Below are 16,107 nucleotides of genomic sequence, written 5' to 3'. Positions count from 1 at the left end.
CTCCTCTTCTTTCATCTACTGAACCCCACTTGTCTTGCATAATATTGATTCCGAATGATGCTTCCCCTCATCAAATCCTCTTGATCAAGATGTTTAGTAAAATCCATCGGACCCTCCAAGCTTGCTCGATATTGAGCCAACAGTCGGTGTCGACTGTGCCGAGCTGCTCGTGTCGCTTGGTGTTGCAGGCTCGACGACCTGGCTTCGAATAGATGTAATCCAGTCATGCTGTAGCAGTTCAACAGCTGATGATCGATTTCGGGGGTCTCTCGTGAAACATCTCTTCAAAAAGTCGAGTCCTTGGGGGCTCAGTTGGTCCGAAGGTGGCAGCTGAGGTGGGTTTCCTTGAGCAATGTTGTACATGATCGCCCACTCGTTGTCCAGTTGCGCCCAAGGTCTCCTACCTGTAGCCATTTCTAGGATGACACAGCCCAGGGACCAAATGTCGACAGCCCCGGGCTTACCGGGATTCTCGCCCTTGATCACCTCAGGTGACATGTACATTGGTGTTCCTGTCATGGATCGGTTCGGCAACGACGGCTGTACATCTCCAGCAAGCGTGCGCCCTTGTCGAGCAATCCACTTGGCAGCGCCAAAGTCCACATACTTGATGATTCCGTTGTGGTCGAGTAGAATATCTATGTCTTAATTAGTACCAGGAACCATCGTCAACTTAAAATGCACCACTTACTTTCGGGCTTGATGTCTCGGTGGGCAATGCCACTCTCGTGCAGGTAAACGAGACCCTCGAGAAGCTGGAGCGCGTATACCATGATGACTTGCTCGTCCTCGATTCGGCCATGCTCCAAAAGGTTGGCCAACGATCCTCCTGAGCAGAACTCCATGAAAATGTATACTCGATCTCGATGAACTTCGATACCATAATATGAGACAACGTTGGGATGATCCAAGACTTCCAGCACACCCATCTCCTCTCTAATCTGTTCGGCAACCTGAGGTATCAACTTGGGGTCCTGAAGTCGAATTTCCTTGACGGCCATCAAGTGACCAGTGTCAAGGTTCATAGCAGCGTAGACGTTGCCAAACGTGCCGCCTCCCACGAATTGGCCTTGCTGCCAACGCATTGTGACGTTGGTGGCCGAGGACGAAAGGTATGCCAGCGACCGGTCAACCTCGTTATTACCTTCCAGTACTCTTCCAACTCCTTGTCGCTCAGCAATCTTCTCGCATCGGTATTCGTCCACTCTTTCGAGCTCCGACATACGCTGTTCTGTAACGCACCGGGAAGCCTCCTCATCGTTCATCATCCGGTTCTTGTCAAGCTTTCGGAACTGTCCAACCAATGCCTCAATCCGCTCCTTCTCGGCCTGGGCGGCCAAATTTGACCTAGCTCCCATAATATCAAAATGGGAGATGAGAAGAGACATACACCCAGCAACCTTTGAACGAAGCTTGGCATACTCACCTTCACCAAGCGCTAGAATGTGGCGTCCTCTTGTCATGCCCATTGCTAATTCGAGCGCGAGTACAGCCCAACGGAACGTCTTTCGGTCTGATGCGACACAGTCATCACAGATGAAGCTGACCCAGTCAAGGGCAAGCTTTGTCAACTTGAGATTGTTCATCTGTCGTCTGTTGCTATCCATGTAAAGCAACGAGCGCTGTCCGAATTCTGTGGCAAAAACGAAGCATGTTTGGATGAGTTCCTGGCAATCTTTGCCTCTGGCTTGTTTTCTGATAATCTCCACACTGTCCATGAAATTGTTGGAAAGCTTGTAGGCCACCCGCCTGATCTCTGTTAATCTTGAATTGACCTTCTGTATGTTTGATCGCGCTTCCTGAACAAGATCAACATGCATATCGACATTTTCAATGAAAGCTCTTCGTGCATTGTGTAGGGTCTGGGGGCTGGAAGCGCAGAGCCGGATGTGGCCACGCTTCAGATCAATGTTCAAATCACGGAGCGGGACTTCGATCGTTTCACCAAACCAGTTAAGCGGATCCTCTGGTCGAAGTATGAGAAGATATTGTTCTCCGAGCTCATCGGGAAATTGGTCTTTGGACGTGATGGCCATCATAGCCTGGATATCTTCAAGTCGCTCACGTAACTCCGGGGACGCAACCACATAGATATTATCCTGTTCGAGAAGACGTGTGTCCACTTGGAAGTGGCCGGAAGCAACTAGTTGATCATAAAACTTTTGCATGGTTTCGGGTGGGAATGAAATGCTGTAGTCCGAGGCGTGCTCGTAATTGTCGTTCAGCATTCGAGTGAATCGTTGAAGCATTCGCTGACGAACGCGCACGGAATCAAGGCAAGCCTTGTAACGCTTGCTCATTTCAGTCGCCGTCTCCTTTGGTTTTGCTTGCAGTTCTTTCTCAAAGGTCTGGCTAAGTCTGTGCAACGCCTTGAACGTCAACGAACTGAACTGCTCCGCAACCTCGATGTGACCGCGCTGCAGGTGGCTGCCGATTTCGTTGGCAAAGTCCCATTCCTGGAACAAAAGTTCGGCTTCTTTAAAAGTGTTTTTGTTTCCGCTCAGCTTCCAGTTTAGCATCTTAAAGTAGTACTTTAACGCCTCGAGTACGACTTGATCAAAAGATTCATCGATACAGGGTGGCAGATCCCAACCTGGTTCGGGGTTCGCAATGGAAGTGCACTCAATCTTGATTCGTATGGCAAACTTTAGCAGTAGCTGAAATTGAGAGATCATCTGATCTTGCATCAAAGGATTTTGCTGGGCAGACTCCTTAACTCTCCTAGCATAAGCGAGACGCAGCCGAGTGATCTCTTCGATGAGGCGCGAGGGGAAACTGATCAGGGTGAGAAGCTCCTCAAGGTACGGTGGGAGATGGCGCTTGCGAAAGGCCTCGGAATTCCTGATAAGAGTGTCCTTCGCCTTGCTAATAACAGTGGATATAGGTGCAAGCATTCCCTTTTCTAGGTTTCCATTGTCATCGTTGTAAAGCGATTGCAGGCCATCTTCTTTCATTAGTCGATCAAGGAATGACGTTTCATCGTTGTTGATGCCGTTAACAGCAGGCGATCGTTGCTTGGTGCGTGTAAAATCGAGCTCTTCGTTCCCAACCCATTTCTTTAAAATATTCAGTTCGGTGTTGATCATTTCGTTGGTGTTATACCACGAGATGATGGCATCATGCGACTCCTTGAACGTAGCAGAATCTGCCGCCTTGTGCTCAGCTGCGAGTGCAGCCCAAGAAGGATACAGATTCTCGCACATCTGGATCTTAGCCACCATGTCTTTAACCTGTTCGTATGGTGGTTTTCCAGCCTCGCTCTCTCCTTTTATTTGAAAGTTGATGATTTCGTCGAGAGTGCGATCGAGAGTAGATCGAGATTCCTCCAGCATACGTCTTTGGACCGGAATATGCCTTCCACAAACTTTGGAACGGATGCCTAGCCACAGTTCCGTCTTGTGGGCGCTTTTCCCAGCCTGCTGGTCTGCGGATCCAATCAACCGTTTCTTTTCTTGCCGTACTACATCTCCAGTAAGAACAGCCTCAAGCATGCCGTGCCACTCGAGCCTTTCACGGTTCTCTGGGTCTTTCAAATCCTCGTCTGTGGGTTGAAGAGTATCATTGCCGTAGAACATGATAGTCTCCTGGTCGAAACGGTCGTCATACGGGCCCTCCGATGAGGGTGTCTCCCCTTCTGAGTCCGAATCATTTCCGTTGAGGTTGGAGTACGACGTAAAATATCCTCCGCTATAATCTTGTCGAAGTTTCTGTACATATGCTCGCTCCTGTGCGCGAAACCTACTTTCGTTCCGTGGGCGTGTTTTAGACGACGATCGGATAGACTCTGTGAAAGATGGTGTGGCCGGTGGGTGAGCTGGCTTTCTTGACGTGGCAGGATTATACGTGTTCGATGGTGTTCGGGCAGGCCCTAATGGTCGCTGCGGCCAGGAGCCGTTGGGGGTGTAGGCAGTACCGTCATCACCGGTATTCGGGCCCCGTTGAGCTTTGGAGACACCGTTAATAACCGTTCCAGGAGCCAACGAAGTTAAAGATCCTGTATGGCCCGTTGCCCCATATCCGATCAAGTTGCCCAGTTCGTCGTGTCTTTCTGTCGCATGAGGATTGCCGTTGGATTCGATTGGAGTTTCAAGCCGATGGCCCCGGGCCTTATCCGGGCGGCCATCATCTTCACTGCCTTGGAAACGAACCGCACGGGGTGATGACTCGGTCATCCTAACGGCTGTGTCTGGGCTGGCACCCAGGTGGAGTTGGTGTTGTTAGACCCCCTCAGCGCCGCGTCGATTTCTCGTCTCGTTGGTGAGAGGAGGGTTAATAAGGGCGCAATAAGGCCAGCATTAGAAGCTATCGTGCTGGTCGAGATGCAGTTGAAAAAATTACGATGGGTCGAAGATAGGCATGGAGAGAAGAGACTGAGCTTGAGGAGCTCCTGTTGTAGATCGAGATGGATCGCATGGAGGAGTGGCAACAGTGAAGCGCGTGCAAATTCACAGCCAATCATAGCGCATCAATCGGTTCAGTGGCGTGCCTAGCTTCGTCTTGCTGTGGCTGCAGCTACAGATTGTGGCTGTGCATCTGACCAAATAAACAGTTGAACAACCAATTCATCAAATGTATATTCATTATTGTGCATCGTCAAGCTGCAGACTATTTTACATATATGAGATCTTGTCACATGGGGTATTCTATTTGGTCTCGTATTGTTCCGGTGCGCTGGTAACATTCTTAAGCGAGTAGGATTTACTTTTGGAATTTAACATCGAGGACGTTAACAAAGTGAGCCGTTGGAAATATTTCTTCCGTGCAAAAGTTTAATTAACCAACACACAAGTATATCATCTATCAATAGGGACACCTTTTTGAGTCTAAAACATTTGAATATTGCACCATCTTGGCAGCTATGTAAGCCGGCTGTGCAAGTCTCACCTCACATTCATCCATTAACTTCATCTCGCAGAGCTTACCCTGTATATACAACGAAATCGTTGACCGCAACACACCGTACAGCTTGCTAAGATTTGTTCAACAGAGCTTTCAGTGCTAAGCCCATATACGGTCACTGCTGAGGTGGACGAGCGTAACAAGTGTCCGGAAGCCCAAGCGTTTATGTCATTTGCCGCGCTCTGTTGCGCCAGGCATAACCCTGATGACGGCTCGGTGATGTCCCCAAGATACTTAGTTAGACCAAAATTACTCGCGATTATGCGATTCATGCACACTGCGTAATGCAGAGATTATAACGAAGGGATATAGTCTGTGCCCGAGTCAACCCGAGAGGTGCCAAGACAGTCAAGCCACAAGCACAAGCTCTGAGCCAAGGGGGGACCGGAACAGCCGTGAGCCGACACAAGTTTGTACAATCAAATGTGAGTCCACCAAAGTAACTCTAGAAACCCATCTAGCCATCGTACTATGTATGTACCCTCGCCCTGCGGCAGACCAGGCTCAGATGCCACTAACACCCATGGTGAAACCCCGGGATAACGCTCTGACCTGATGCCTCCCTCCCTGACACGGCCCAGAAGTACATACATACGACGCAGATGGTGGCTTGAAGGCTACGTTTGACTGATCTTACCGCTTTCTCACTCTGATCGGCAAGATCTGGTTCATATCGGCCATAGGACCTGATAACTTTGACTCGCCTAATCTCAGCCTCGATTAGCTCCTGACTTCTGAGAACCGAAGCCCTCGATGTATTGCAGGAATTCCAGGAGGAGTCTGACTCGTTTTCAACATAAGCATCAAGATTGCCGCGGCTGTGTCCCCAGTACCGCGTGCCGTGTTGACCAATAAGAAGTGACGCGAATGCAGCAAAAGCCGGACTGTATCCAGCCCTGACGTGCGGCATGGAGCCGCCATGGAAGGTTAGATTTTATCAACAGGGAACATCGTCGTTGTGTGACGCTAGTTTTCTCGTTTTACTTACCTGCACAAAATCAGTACCAGCAGATATGTTACACTTCTATGCTTTCATAGGATTTAACATGTACTAAAGTTTGGTTCAAAACCGCCAGATTGCCGAGTTAGTGGTTATCAAGTGTTGGTAGTCTGGGTCATCCGATGGAAGGGCGGCGGCATGCGCTAGAATTTCAGTTTGTTCACCATCAACTGGCCGATGAAATTTGGTATATGATCGGCATGGGTACATCGTGTTTAATAATCATGGGGATTGACAGGAGCCTCCGCAGTAGTCAGAGACAATATTGCGCGAGTACCGTTGTGTGCTGATCAATAACGGTTCCAATATCTGATAGCTGCACGCACACTCGAACATTCGGCCTTATTGTACTTCTAAACTCAAGGTTTAAGAAAAGATCGGCTCTGGTCCTAGCAATTCCTGGGTTGTCAAATAATTATACAAATATGCCATCAGAGAAACCATGCCGGAAAAAAAGCACCCTGGTCAGATCAGCGTCGGTATCTATGCAGCTTGGCAGCATTAGTGCATATTCCTTACGCATGCACATTCATATATCAAATCTTTGATGGTTTGACCAATGCAACTATATTAGTTGGTCATTGCTCCACGCGGTTGCCATGCTCAGGGACCTTAAGAAAGCCACGTTGCCGTCAAGGCAATATACCCGTCGAAGAAGTCCGTCCTGATAGAAGATTTCGTTATGACCGCCTTTTATGGTTAGCCTGACCGGTAGCTTATTTGACAAGTTCAACACCCTTAAGTAAGCCTGAATGGTTGTGTCAACATAGAGTTGGATATGTGCACCAAGCGGTATCCGGCTAGCGGTAATTAGCCTGCAACCCTCTCACGGTGAGTTGCAAACTCATACCTCGTTCTTGGGCTTCGGAAAACGCAACATAGTTGATGGAGCGGAAGTTTTGGAGCTGTGCGGTCTCGTAATCAGGCTCTTAGACGACTCAGCTGAAAGCTTCCATGTGAAACCAGCAGCCGAGCCTTGGCATCGCGTGGGGCCAGAAACCAAGATCCTTACTAGGGCTGACCAGGATGCACGAAATGAGGACGCTCCTGTAGGTACCCGACGGTTGGTCTTGTTAGACTAGTTGTCGCAACTTGGTGGGGAGCAAACTTTCCACCCCGGATTCGAACTGACTGCCAAGCACTTGAATGCCTGCTTCATGATACGTTTGAAGTTTGGCTATGCTGCGTTGGGGGATACACCGAAAGTCTCGAACTATCTGAGCCAATGGCAACATTTGGTCTCTCAGGTCTCTCAGGTGTTGCTGATGGGCCGAGATACGGAGCTGATTGTTGATCGCCGTGCTCGGATCATAACTTGATGCCGACACCAACGGATGTTAAACATCATGAGGCGGGATATTATGGGTTGCATGACCGGCAAGGCGAGCTGGATTCTGGGCCGAAACGTCTTGCATAATACTCCGTACAGCATACCCTGATTGTAATGGGACGATCTACCATCAAGGTAGTCGGATGAATATGCGACGGGCGGGAAGCGGGAGAGGAGTAAAAGTGGGAGGTGGGAGGGAGCGCGTACTTCGGATAATACCATTATTGAAGTTAGAACATTCCTAAAAGCAGGGAATATCCTTACAGATAAACAATTACTAATGAAGTCGAGATGAAAAACGAAAGCACTGCAATTGCGCAGGTACGGGAAGCCGCAATGCTCAGCCATGGGATTCACTAACGTCAACTGCTCCTACCCTACCTAAGTTAGAGAGGTTCCGCCATTGCTCCTTCCATGCACTTCGAACAACAGGAAGGGAAGGAAGGAAGGAACACAGGGAATTGTCAAACGATGGCATCCTGCGACAACAGGAATACCCATCCTTCATCAAAACCACCACCATAATTTATCTACGTAACCAAACAAGCCTTGTAGGACGATCGTTTGACGACTGGATCCTTGGCCTCCATTAGTGTATGCAGAGGAAGTCGCCATCACGCCCTGCACAAACGTATGGATAACATGGTGTTGTACGGAAAATGCTTGGAGCTAAAGTTCCGCGACTCCCAGAAAAACAATTGCTGATTTTATGTCCTGTATCAAGGAGTCAGCCATAGTTACGACATCAACGGCTCGTTTACGATCGAACCTATCCCGACACATCGGTACTCACGTCAAACGCGCCAACATGCTCACAAGGGCTGTTTCGTGGCGTTGATCCCAGTCCTCGCCGTTGAAAAGGAATTAGGCAGGAGGTGACATCGCAATTCGTTAGCGATGAATCTGCACCACCCGACAAAGTTTAACCAATCTTTGTCGTTTGCGCCAACGGACCGCCGCCCATCAAGCCATCAATCATCCAATCTACAGACACTGAACTGTCTTTGGCAACCTTGCATCGGTACTGCCGGTACCTAGTGCAGAGGTACACATTTTTTTTCCTTTTGGTCAAAATGATCATCGACAACGGATCGTCGGCTATTCTGATCTATTTTCTTTTTCTGAATCTACAGCAGTGAGGCTGAGGGTAGATTTGGAGTAGGACGCCCAGCAGCGAGGCCAACAAGAAAGACATCAGCTCTTCCAACTAGCGGCAGACATGATGGCCCAATCGCATTATCAGTTTTCCTTAAGGATTCAACTAGATTTAATCTTCTCCTGATGGCGTGTGGCCGAGCGCCCCCCGAATCGTCCTTTTCCCTCGACTTGCATTGTTAGGACTTTGCCCCTCACCAAATCTCTGTTGGTCCATCTTCTAAAGCACCTATTTACTACTATGTAACAGTAACAGGGGTACCTCGGCTCCTCGTACCGATATTGCAAGCTGGCGACGCATTGCTGGGGGTTCGTTGGAAACAGACGAAAGAGCAAGGGCTAGGTATATTTACTGTTTGCCGTCGTTCGAGGTCCAGGATGAGACCGTTAGACATGCGACACCCCACTAGCTAAGAGTAAGTTGAGAGCACACTCCACTCCACTCGCTGTCACACAGACCTGGACCTGGCTTGACTCCGGCATGACAGGACAGATCAAACCCTGGACCAAGCAAAATATCTCTACTAGCCCTTACGTTTGCTTTCTTAATCCCCGTCCCGCTTGAGCAAAGACCCCCGAAGCAGAAACGAGGATGTCAAGGTCCCCGCCGACGCAGTGTCTTTGGGATCCTTGACTCTCGTACTGGTCCCCATCTATAACCACCACCGAGATCGCCCTCAAATTTTTTTAATGAATCGATGTCTCTTTCTTCTGGATCATCCATCTCACGCATTGCCTTGTCGTTCATTACCCAAACCTAGTTATTGATTCTTTTGCCTCGTCTGTGATCCCACCCACACAGAGTTCGACTATAATATACACTGTCACTCCCCCGACTCTCTCTCTATCTCCTGTCTAACACACCGTTCGACTGTTACACCGTACCGGGCTATCTATCAGAAACACTCAATATCCATTACAGCGGGTCTTGAGTTCATTTAGCTTTGACTCCTTTGACTTGACCAGGCTCGAGTCTGTATCTACAAAGCTCGTTCTTCACTCTTTCACAGAGCCATCTGTTGACAACTGAAAAAAAAAACACATTTTTCGGTAAGTTGTGTCCATGCTTGGAGGGAACGCGATATTTATTGTGGCGCGTGAAGCTAACTGTTTTGCGGATTAACTTCCATACTCTGCCATCATGTGCGACTTTACCAAAAACTATTACATCTACATGTCATGTACCGATCCCGGAACGCATTTTTGCAAGACCTCGATCGACGGAAGCCGCGAGCATGCTTGCTCGAAGGGACCTCATGAACGCTACATTGTGCTTCCTGAAAGCTGCCCGCTATGTTGCGGATGAAGCGGACACGATGTTGGAAGAGCCTACATGATCAGAGACAAAGCATGCCCTGCCAGTGAGAACCCCATCATGTTAACTAGGGAGGAGCCTCAAAACCTACCTTGGTGTAGAACTGGGCCCTTGCAATGTGCTTGAGGCGGCAAAGACACTTTGGTTGCCACCCTGAGCTCTCGGAAACGGGTCAAGGGTTCGAGTTTGAGCGTAACGACCCATGGCCTCGGCCTCCCGGAAGACCCTACAGGAAGGGAAATAGGAAATGACCAGACAAATAACGGGACAAAGAAAGGATACGTGTAGTTCCATGATGAAGGATAATCAGGAGACACAAAAGAAGACGAAACGAAATCAGCGCTTAATAGTCAAGTTTGAAAGTTGAAACTACTACTGAATTCCACGGTCTAGTTCTGCTGGCATGTTGATAGTTTGTATTGAGATTACAGGATTCAATTATGGAAGACAAAATGCAAAGACGTTGAAAAACAAGGCAGCACATATGATAAGGGTTGCTATAACTGATGCGGTCATGGAACTCTAGCGAGCTGGACCGAATGGACAGTATTGAAATTAATAGATCGTATGTATAATATATTGGAAAGTGTTGGAAACTACCCTAATGAATCTTTCCCCATGTCTATGACCGAAGGATTCTCAACCCTAGTGGTGTTGCGAGTATGGCGAGAGCAGGTGAGGCGTACACCAGCGGCAAGAGTCATTGTTGCCTTTGATCCGGGCTCTACAGACCAACCACGATAATACACGCACCCATAAGATGTCAATGGTTGTAGCTATCACGGAAACGAACAAGGATGAACCTGGCGTTTCTGCTGACTGGATGGGTACATCGGGGTTGATCTCTAGCGGCCAATGTCATGTTGGTGATTGAGGCGTGTCTTGATTAGTCCACCTGCTTCATACTATCTCAGGTAGGCAAAACGTGCCTTAGTACGCAAGCTAGGGCTTCTGGAACGATAAGCCACTAACGATGGATCGAGACTTCCAACACCCCCACCAAGCAATCCCTCTGAAACAAAAGACAACATACATATATACAAAATAAGGATAAACAACAGATAGAGACGAGCTATCCAATGGAAAATGGGGCTTGGCTAGAGATGAAGGGTCCAGACTGCGGGGTGTGAGGAGGAGGGGGAATAAGCATAAGCGCGCCCTAGATAGAGATGCCGTGCGGGATGAGCCTTTTGGTAAGGCGGACTGTAACGGCCAATGAGTCCCTGATACCAAGGAGACGAGAGAAAACAGGGCTTGTTCTGCAGCTGAAAACAAGACAAAAAAGAAAGGAAAATTAGGCGAGATCTGTCGTATATTGAAACCCGGTTGGCTGGGGGCAATGTCAGCTCATCCGCGCTTAAACTTGAGGCGGATACGCCACCGTAGTAACGAATGCTCGATGCCCAACGTTTTGGGTACAGGGCTATCCGCATGATATGTAGCAAACATGATGTTGACAAAACCAGGCGCCAACCTTTTGCTGAAACGTATTGCGGATTAACTAGCGCTGGATGTGATTGCCTATGCGTACCTACCTGGTCCAAGCAAGACTCCTCAGCTATTCTGCATTGAGGAATTCTTGCGTGAAGGAAGCATTCTAGGCTGGCTAACGCATCAACCGCAGCCCTGTCGTCTTATTAGTGTAGGCGTAGCCAAGCCGCATCCCAGTACAATGACACGGAACATACCGACCACTCTCGTTTCATTAATATCCGGGAATATTGAAGTAGTCATGGATCATGGTGTGGGGGCTGCCGACAGATAAGCTCAACATTACCAGGTACGTGGGTATGCAGTCCGTGAAGAACTTTAACAGAGTCTAGGTATTTCGCGGAGACATATATCCGTATACTTGGCTCTTACTATAAACGTTGCCGGCCGAGCATGCAGGTACAGGGGGAGATGCGGCGAGCAACACGGCTCGTAACTTGTAAGAGTAATCTAAGACAGTCCAAATTTGCACAGACCGGACAGAGACATCTCACGTGAATAGACGCTACCCGGGTTTAGCATCACTAACTAACCACAATGTCCCAGCCATTTCCACATATCTTGGTGTAAGTCCAGTCGCCGAGGCATACCCAACGGGGACATGACGAACGAGAGCCTATTACTAACACAAATTTATGACATGCAGCCAGACTTGGTCAAGGCTGACCCGGGAACTCGTATCTGGTCATGATAAACTTTGATACATCCATGCTGCTGTCGCTATACCTACCTGCGATATGGTTTTGCGGCCCGGGCCTTAAACTCGGCCGAGAATGCGGCCAAAGAGTGGAGTTTAACCCCGGATTCCTCGAGGACCTTGGATCCACCCAAAACCGAGGCACGTAGTGGCACGCGCAAAACCCCCGACGGACCTTTCGGCTAATCGATCGTTCTTTCTCCTGACAACTAAATCGCCATTTAATACATCACTTCCCCGGATTATTTATATATACACAAAATCTACATCAGCTTCAACTCACCTATTTGAACACTGTTTCATTAAACATTTTGCCCTCTACTACATCGTTCACCAAGCTTGTAACCAATTGAGCCAGATTACAATGTCTGTTCCCGAATCTGAGTATCTCAGTCCTGTCTGGAAGGATGGCATCTTCAGTCAGTTTCCCCACGAAATCTCACTTGTATCAATGCGCTAATGTATGTCAACGTCTAGATGGACGCGTCGTCTTTGTCACAGGCGGCGCAGGAAGTATCTGCAGCATGCAAACCCGAGCATTAGTTCGTCTCGGTGCGAATGCATGCATCGTTGGTAGAAGCGTCGACAAGACTGAGAAGGCGGCAAAGGAGATCGCATCTGTTCGAGAGGGAGCCAAAGTGATAGGAATCGGAGGCTGTGATGTCCGGAAGGTATGACGCGTGCATTCTTTCAACAGTGATTATGCTGATGCTGACTCGCTCTAGGTTGACAGTCTTCAGGCTGCTGCTGAGCGATGCGCCAAAGAGCTGGGAGGAATTGACTTTGTCATGTAAGACCTCACCATCTGCGAGATAACGTTTAACTTGAGTTTGCTAATGCTTGTTGGTAGCGCCGGTGCGGCTGGCAATTTTGTCGCCCCCATAGAAGGACTAAGTTCCAATGCCTTCAAATCAGTAATGGATATCGATGTACTGGGAACCTTTAACACGGTCAAAGCTACCATGCCTTATCTTCTGCGTAGCTCTAACCCTCGCATCATCTACGTCTCTGCGACATTTCACTACACAGGCATGCCGCTCCAGGCACATGTTTCTGCTGCCAAAGCATCCGTGGACTCTCTCATGGCCTCGGTCGCTCTCGAGTACGGACCAAGGGGCGTTCAGAGCAATGTCATCGCCCCGGGAGGCATCGAAGGCACCGAAGGCCTAGCACGACTGGGAAGTGATGCAGAGAGTGAAAAGAAGAGATATGCCAAGAGCATCCCGATGGGTCGCGCGGGCACCGTACGGGATATCGCAGATGCGACAGTATTCTTGTTCAGCGACGCCGGAAGCTATGTTAGCGGACAGGTCCTGGCCGTGGACGGTGCTGCGTGGAGGCGTCAAGGAGCCCTGGGTGTGGGAACTGAGGCTGGTATGGAGTATCCTGATTATCTTCTCAAGGGAGAGTTTTCACAAAACTTGCGAGATCCTCGAAAGACGACCAAGGCAAAGCTGTGATTGAATGCTAGTTCAAGAGGGTTGGTATCTTATCAGTCGATAATCGGAGGTGACGGAGATATGCGTTCTGGGTCGATAGATAAACATCCAACCGGGGATCCGCTTTGTGATGGCATCTCCGGGGAGAATGCGGATGGCAAGACATCAGTCAGTAGAAGAAGTGTTTGTCAAGGATAATTATTTAATTTGTATCTCGAAAGATATTAAGAAGCTGAGCTACATGTTGAATATGCCAAGTTGATAGAAATTAAATACTGACCACTTTTGACCCCCCATAGTAAAATAAATACCAATTAGAATTCCCTGTCCACCATCTGGGAGCGAAAAAGACTCTGACAACGGGTCAATAAACGATATTGAACGGGGATAAGACGGCACAATAGACCCGTCAATAGAGCCGCGACCCGACCGAGATCCAATTAAACCCGCCTCCGATGGCCGTTGTAAATTCTTCTTCCCCTCTTCAAGAGTCAATTGGTCAATTTGCGGCTTCCATCTGATTACTGCTTACTGGCTGCGAGCTTGCATTAGTTCGCCGCTCAAGGAGGGGTAGCTACAGAAGCTGTCCAAGCTGGACCTCGACTAGGTAGGAATTGGAAGCTGGATGTCGAGAGCTTCCACTTTGCTTGGTAGGTCTGTCACGGAGAATTTGTATGCGTCAAGTTGTGCAGTTGAAACGAGATGAATCGAAATAAGAAGATATATCCATTTGGACGGGATACTCCAACCAAGGCAACTTACGACTGCCTGGTTAGATGTAGTCAGTCAGACAAATAACCTTTACACGGAGAAACCATCTTCATCTAGTTCACTCTTCCACTAACCTAGTACTCACTGACTGTATGCATATCCATAACCTTGCAGTGGTTTACCCGCTCAACGCCGAATCACCCGAGGCGGGGAACTGCCCGGCCTATACATAACATAAGTTTGTAAAGCAACCCAGGCAATGGTAAGAGGGTTAGCTCGGGAGTACTTATACTCGCTTCTACCCCAATCTCTTCATCACGCCCTTGTCAGCATTGGCTTATAATCAACCAAGCGTGAATAGCTTCACCTATATCCACATCTAGCCAAGATGCACGCCAAGCTGTCGTCCCTCCTCTTCCTCTCCTCCATCCCCTCTCTCGCTCTCGCCGAAGATGTTCTAGGCCTGTACATCTTCCACCGTCATGGAGACCGCACCGCCAAGGCTTGGAAGCCAGTCAACTTTACCGCCCTCGGAGCTGACGAGGTCCACTCCTCCGGGTCCTGGTACCGCGACACTTATGTGAGCAAGGATGCGCCCCGAAAGATCTCCGGCCTCAGCACAGAATCCGTGGCTCTGTCCCAATTGGATGTTACTTCGCCCGTGGACGCTGTCCTCCAAAACTCGGCCCTCGTCTTTCTTCAGGGCCTTTACCCTCCCACTCAGCAGGCTGAGACTCTTGCCAATGGATCCAAGGTTGAGGCTCCTCTGAGCGGATACCAGTACATCCCAATTGCTTCTGTTGAGAGTGCTGCTAGTGATAAGCACTCCGAGAGCAACGCCTGGCTGCAGGGCAACAGTGGTTGCACCAACGCTGAGGCCAGCTCCAATGCCTACCTCTCGTCTTCCGCGTTTGATAAGACCTACAAGGAGACTGAGGATTTCTACCAGAGCCTTCTTCCCGTGATCCAAAAGACCTACGGCAAGGGTGAGGCCAACTTCCGAAACGCCTACACGAGTATGTTGCCATTCTTCTTAGAAACCTGCCTGTCTGTACCCTGCTAACAAAATCAGTCTTTGATCTTATTAATGTTGCACGCATCCACAACTCCAGCATTCCCTCTGACAACCTTCTCAAAGAGTCTACCCTGGATAAGCTCTACAACCTCGCCTCTATCCACGAGTGGAACCTTGCCTACAACAGCAGCGAGCCTGTCCGTGCCATTGCTGGCTCCGTTCTCGGTGGCCAGATCCTCGAGGCTCTTGAGCCCCTCGCCGAGGGAAAGAAAGCGCCCAAGGTGAACATCCAATTTGGTGCCTACGGTGCCTTCATGGCTTTCTTCGGTCTGGCCGGTCTCGACAAAGCCAGCTCTGACTTCATGGGCATCGTCGACTATGCTTCTTCCATGGCTTTTGAGCTTGTTACAAACGCCACCAACCCTACCGTTGACGATGTCAGCGTCCGCTTCTACTTCGCCAACGGCACCGCTGGCGAGAACACCCCTAAGTTGTTCCCTCTCTTCGGAGATGATGCCATCACCCTCTCCTGGAAGGACTTCAAGACTGGCATGTCCGGGTTCGCTATCGAGGACACTAAGCACTGGTGCAAGCTCTGTGGAAACACCGACGGCACCTGCGCCAGTAGTAGCTCAGGTGACGACGATGATGACTCGGCGTCTTCCAGCTCCAACTCTGGTGGCTCAAGCGGCGGCATTTCTAAGCCCGTTGCCGGTGTGATTGGAGCTCTTGCCACGCTGGTGGTCATTCTTGGTGTCCAAGCAGCCGTCATTCTGATTGGCGGCTTGCGCCTCGTCAAGAAGTCGACTCTTGCTCCTGCAGTAGTAGCTTCGGCACCTGCCATGGCCAAGGCTTAAGGAAGGACAGATGAAATTGGATGAGGGAGAAGATGTATCCGATAATGATGTTATGATGTATATACCAATATGAAAATTCCGGCAAAAAAGATCTATCGATTATATTCTGAGAGAATGTCCCGGTCTATCATAGCTAGAAATGTTGAAATGAGATGGTTTAAACAAACATCCCACCAGAGTAATTAAGTATTAAATATT

At 49.2% G+C, this 16,107-nt stretch overlaps 3 protein-coding genes across 3 annotated transcripts; 2 read left to right on the top strand and 1 right to left on the bottom strand.

The window, feature by feature from the left end:
- Nucleotides 1-93: 93 nt before the first annotated feature.
- Nucleotides 94-4,172, bottom strand: FPSE_00070 (uncharacterized protein; the record flags this gene model as incomplete). The annotated part of the gene is made up of 2 exons (XM_009253190.1): nt 94-638; nt 692-4,172. The coding sequence occupies 2 exons, from the start codon at nt 4,170-4,172 to the stop codon at nt 94-96; spliced, it is 4,026 nt and encodes a 1,341-aa protein (XP_009251465.1).
- An 8,079-nt stretch (nt 4,173-12,251) lies between these two features.
- FPSE_00069 (uncharacterized protein) lies at nt 12,252-13,347 on the top strand (the record flags this gene model as incomplete). Its single annotated transcript, XM_009253189.1, has 4 exons — nt 12,252-12,306; nt 12,365-12,558; nt 12,613-12,677; nt 12,738-13,347. The coding sequence occupies 4 exons, from the start codon at nt 12,252-12,254 to the stop codon at nt 13,345-13,347; spliced, it is 924 nt and encodes a 307-aa protein (XP_009251464.1).
- Nucleotides 13,348-14,425: 1,078 nt separating this feature from the next.
- FPSE_00068 (uncharacterized protein) lies at nt 14,426-15,909 on the top strand (the record flags this gene model as incomplete). The annotated part of the gene is made up of 2 exons (XM_009253188.1): nt 14,426-15,053; nt 15,110-15,909. 2 exons carry the CDS (start codon nt 14,426-14,428, stop codon nt 15,907-15,909), a joined length of 1,428 nt encoding a protein of 475 aa, XP_009251463.1.
- Nucleotides 15,910-16,107: the final 198 nt, after the last annotated feature.

This window comes from Fusarium pseudograminearum, chromosome 1 (assembly GCF_000303195.2).
Source record: "Fusarium pseudograminearum CS3096 chromosome 1, whole genome shotgun sequence".
In the NCBI taxonomy this organism is placed as follows: Eukaryota; Fungi; Ascomycota; class Sordariomycetes; order Hypocreales; family Nectriaceae; genus Fusarium; species Fusarium pseudograminearum.
Note: the sequence above shows the minus strand (reverse complement) of the source record. Positions and strands in the feature narration are given on the sequence as shown.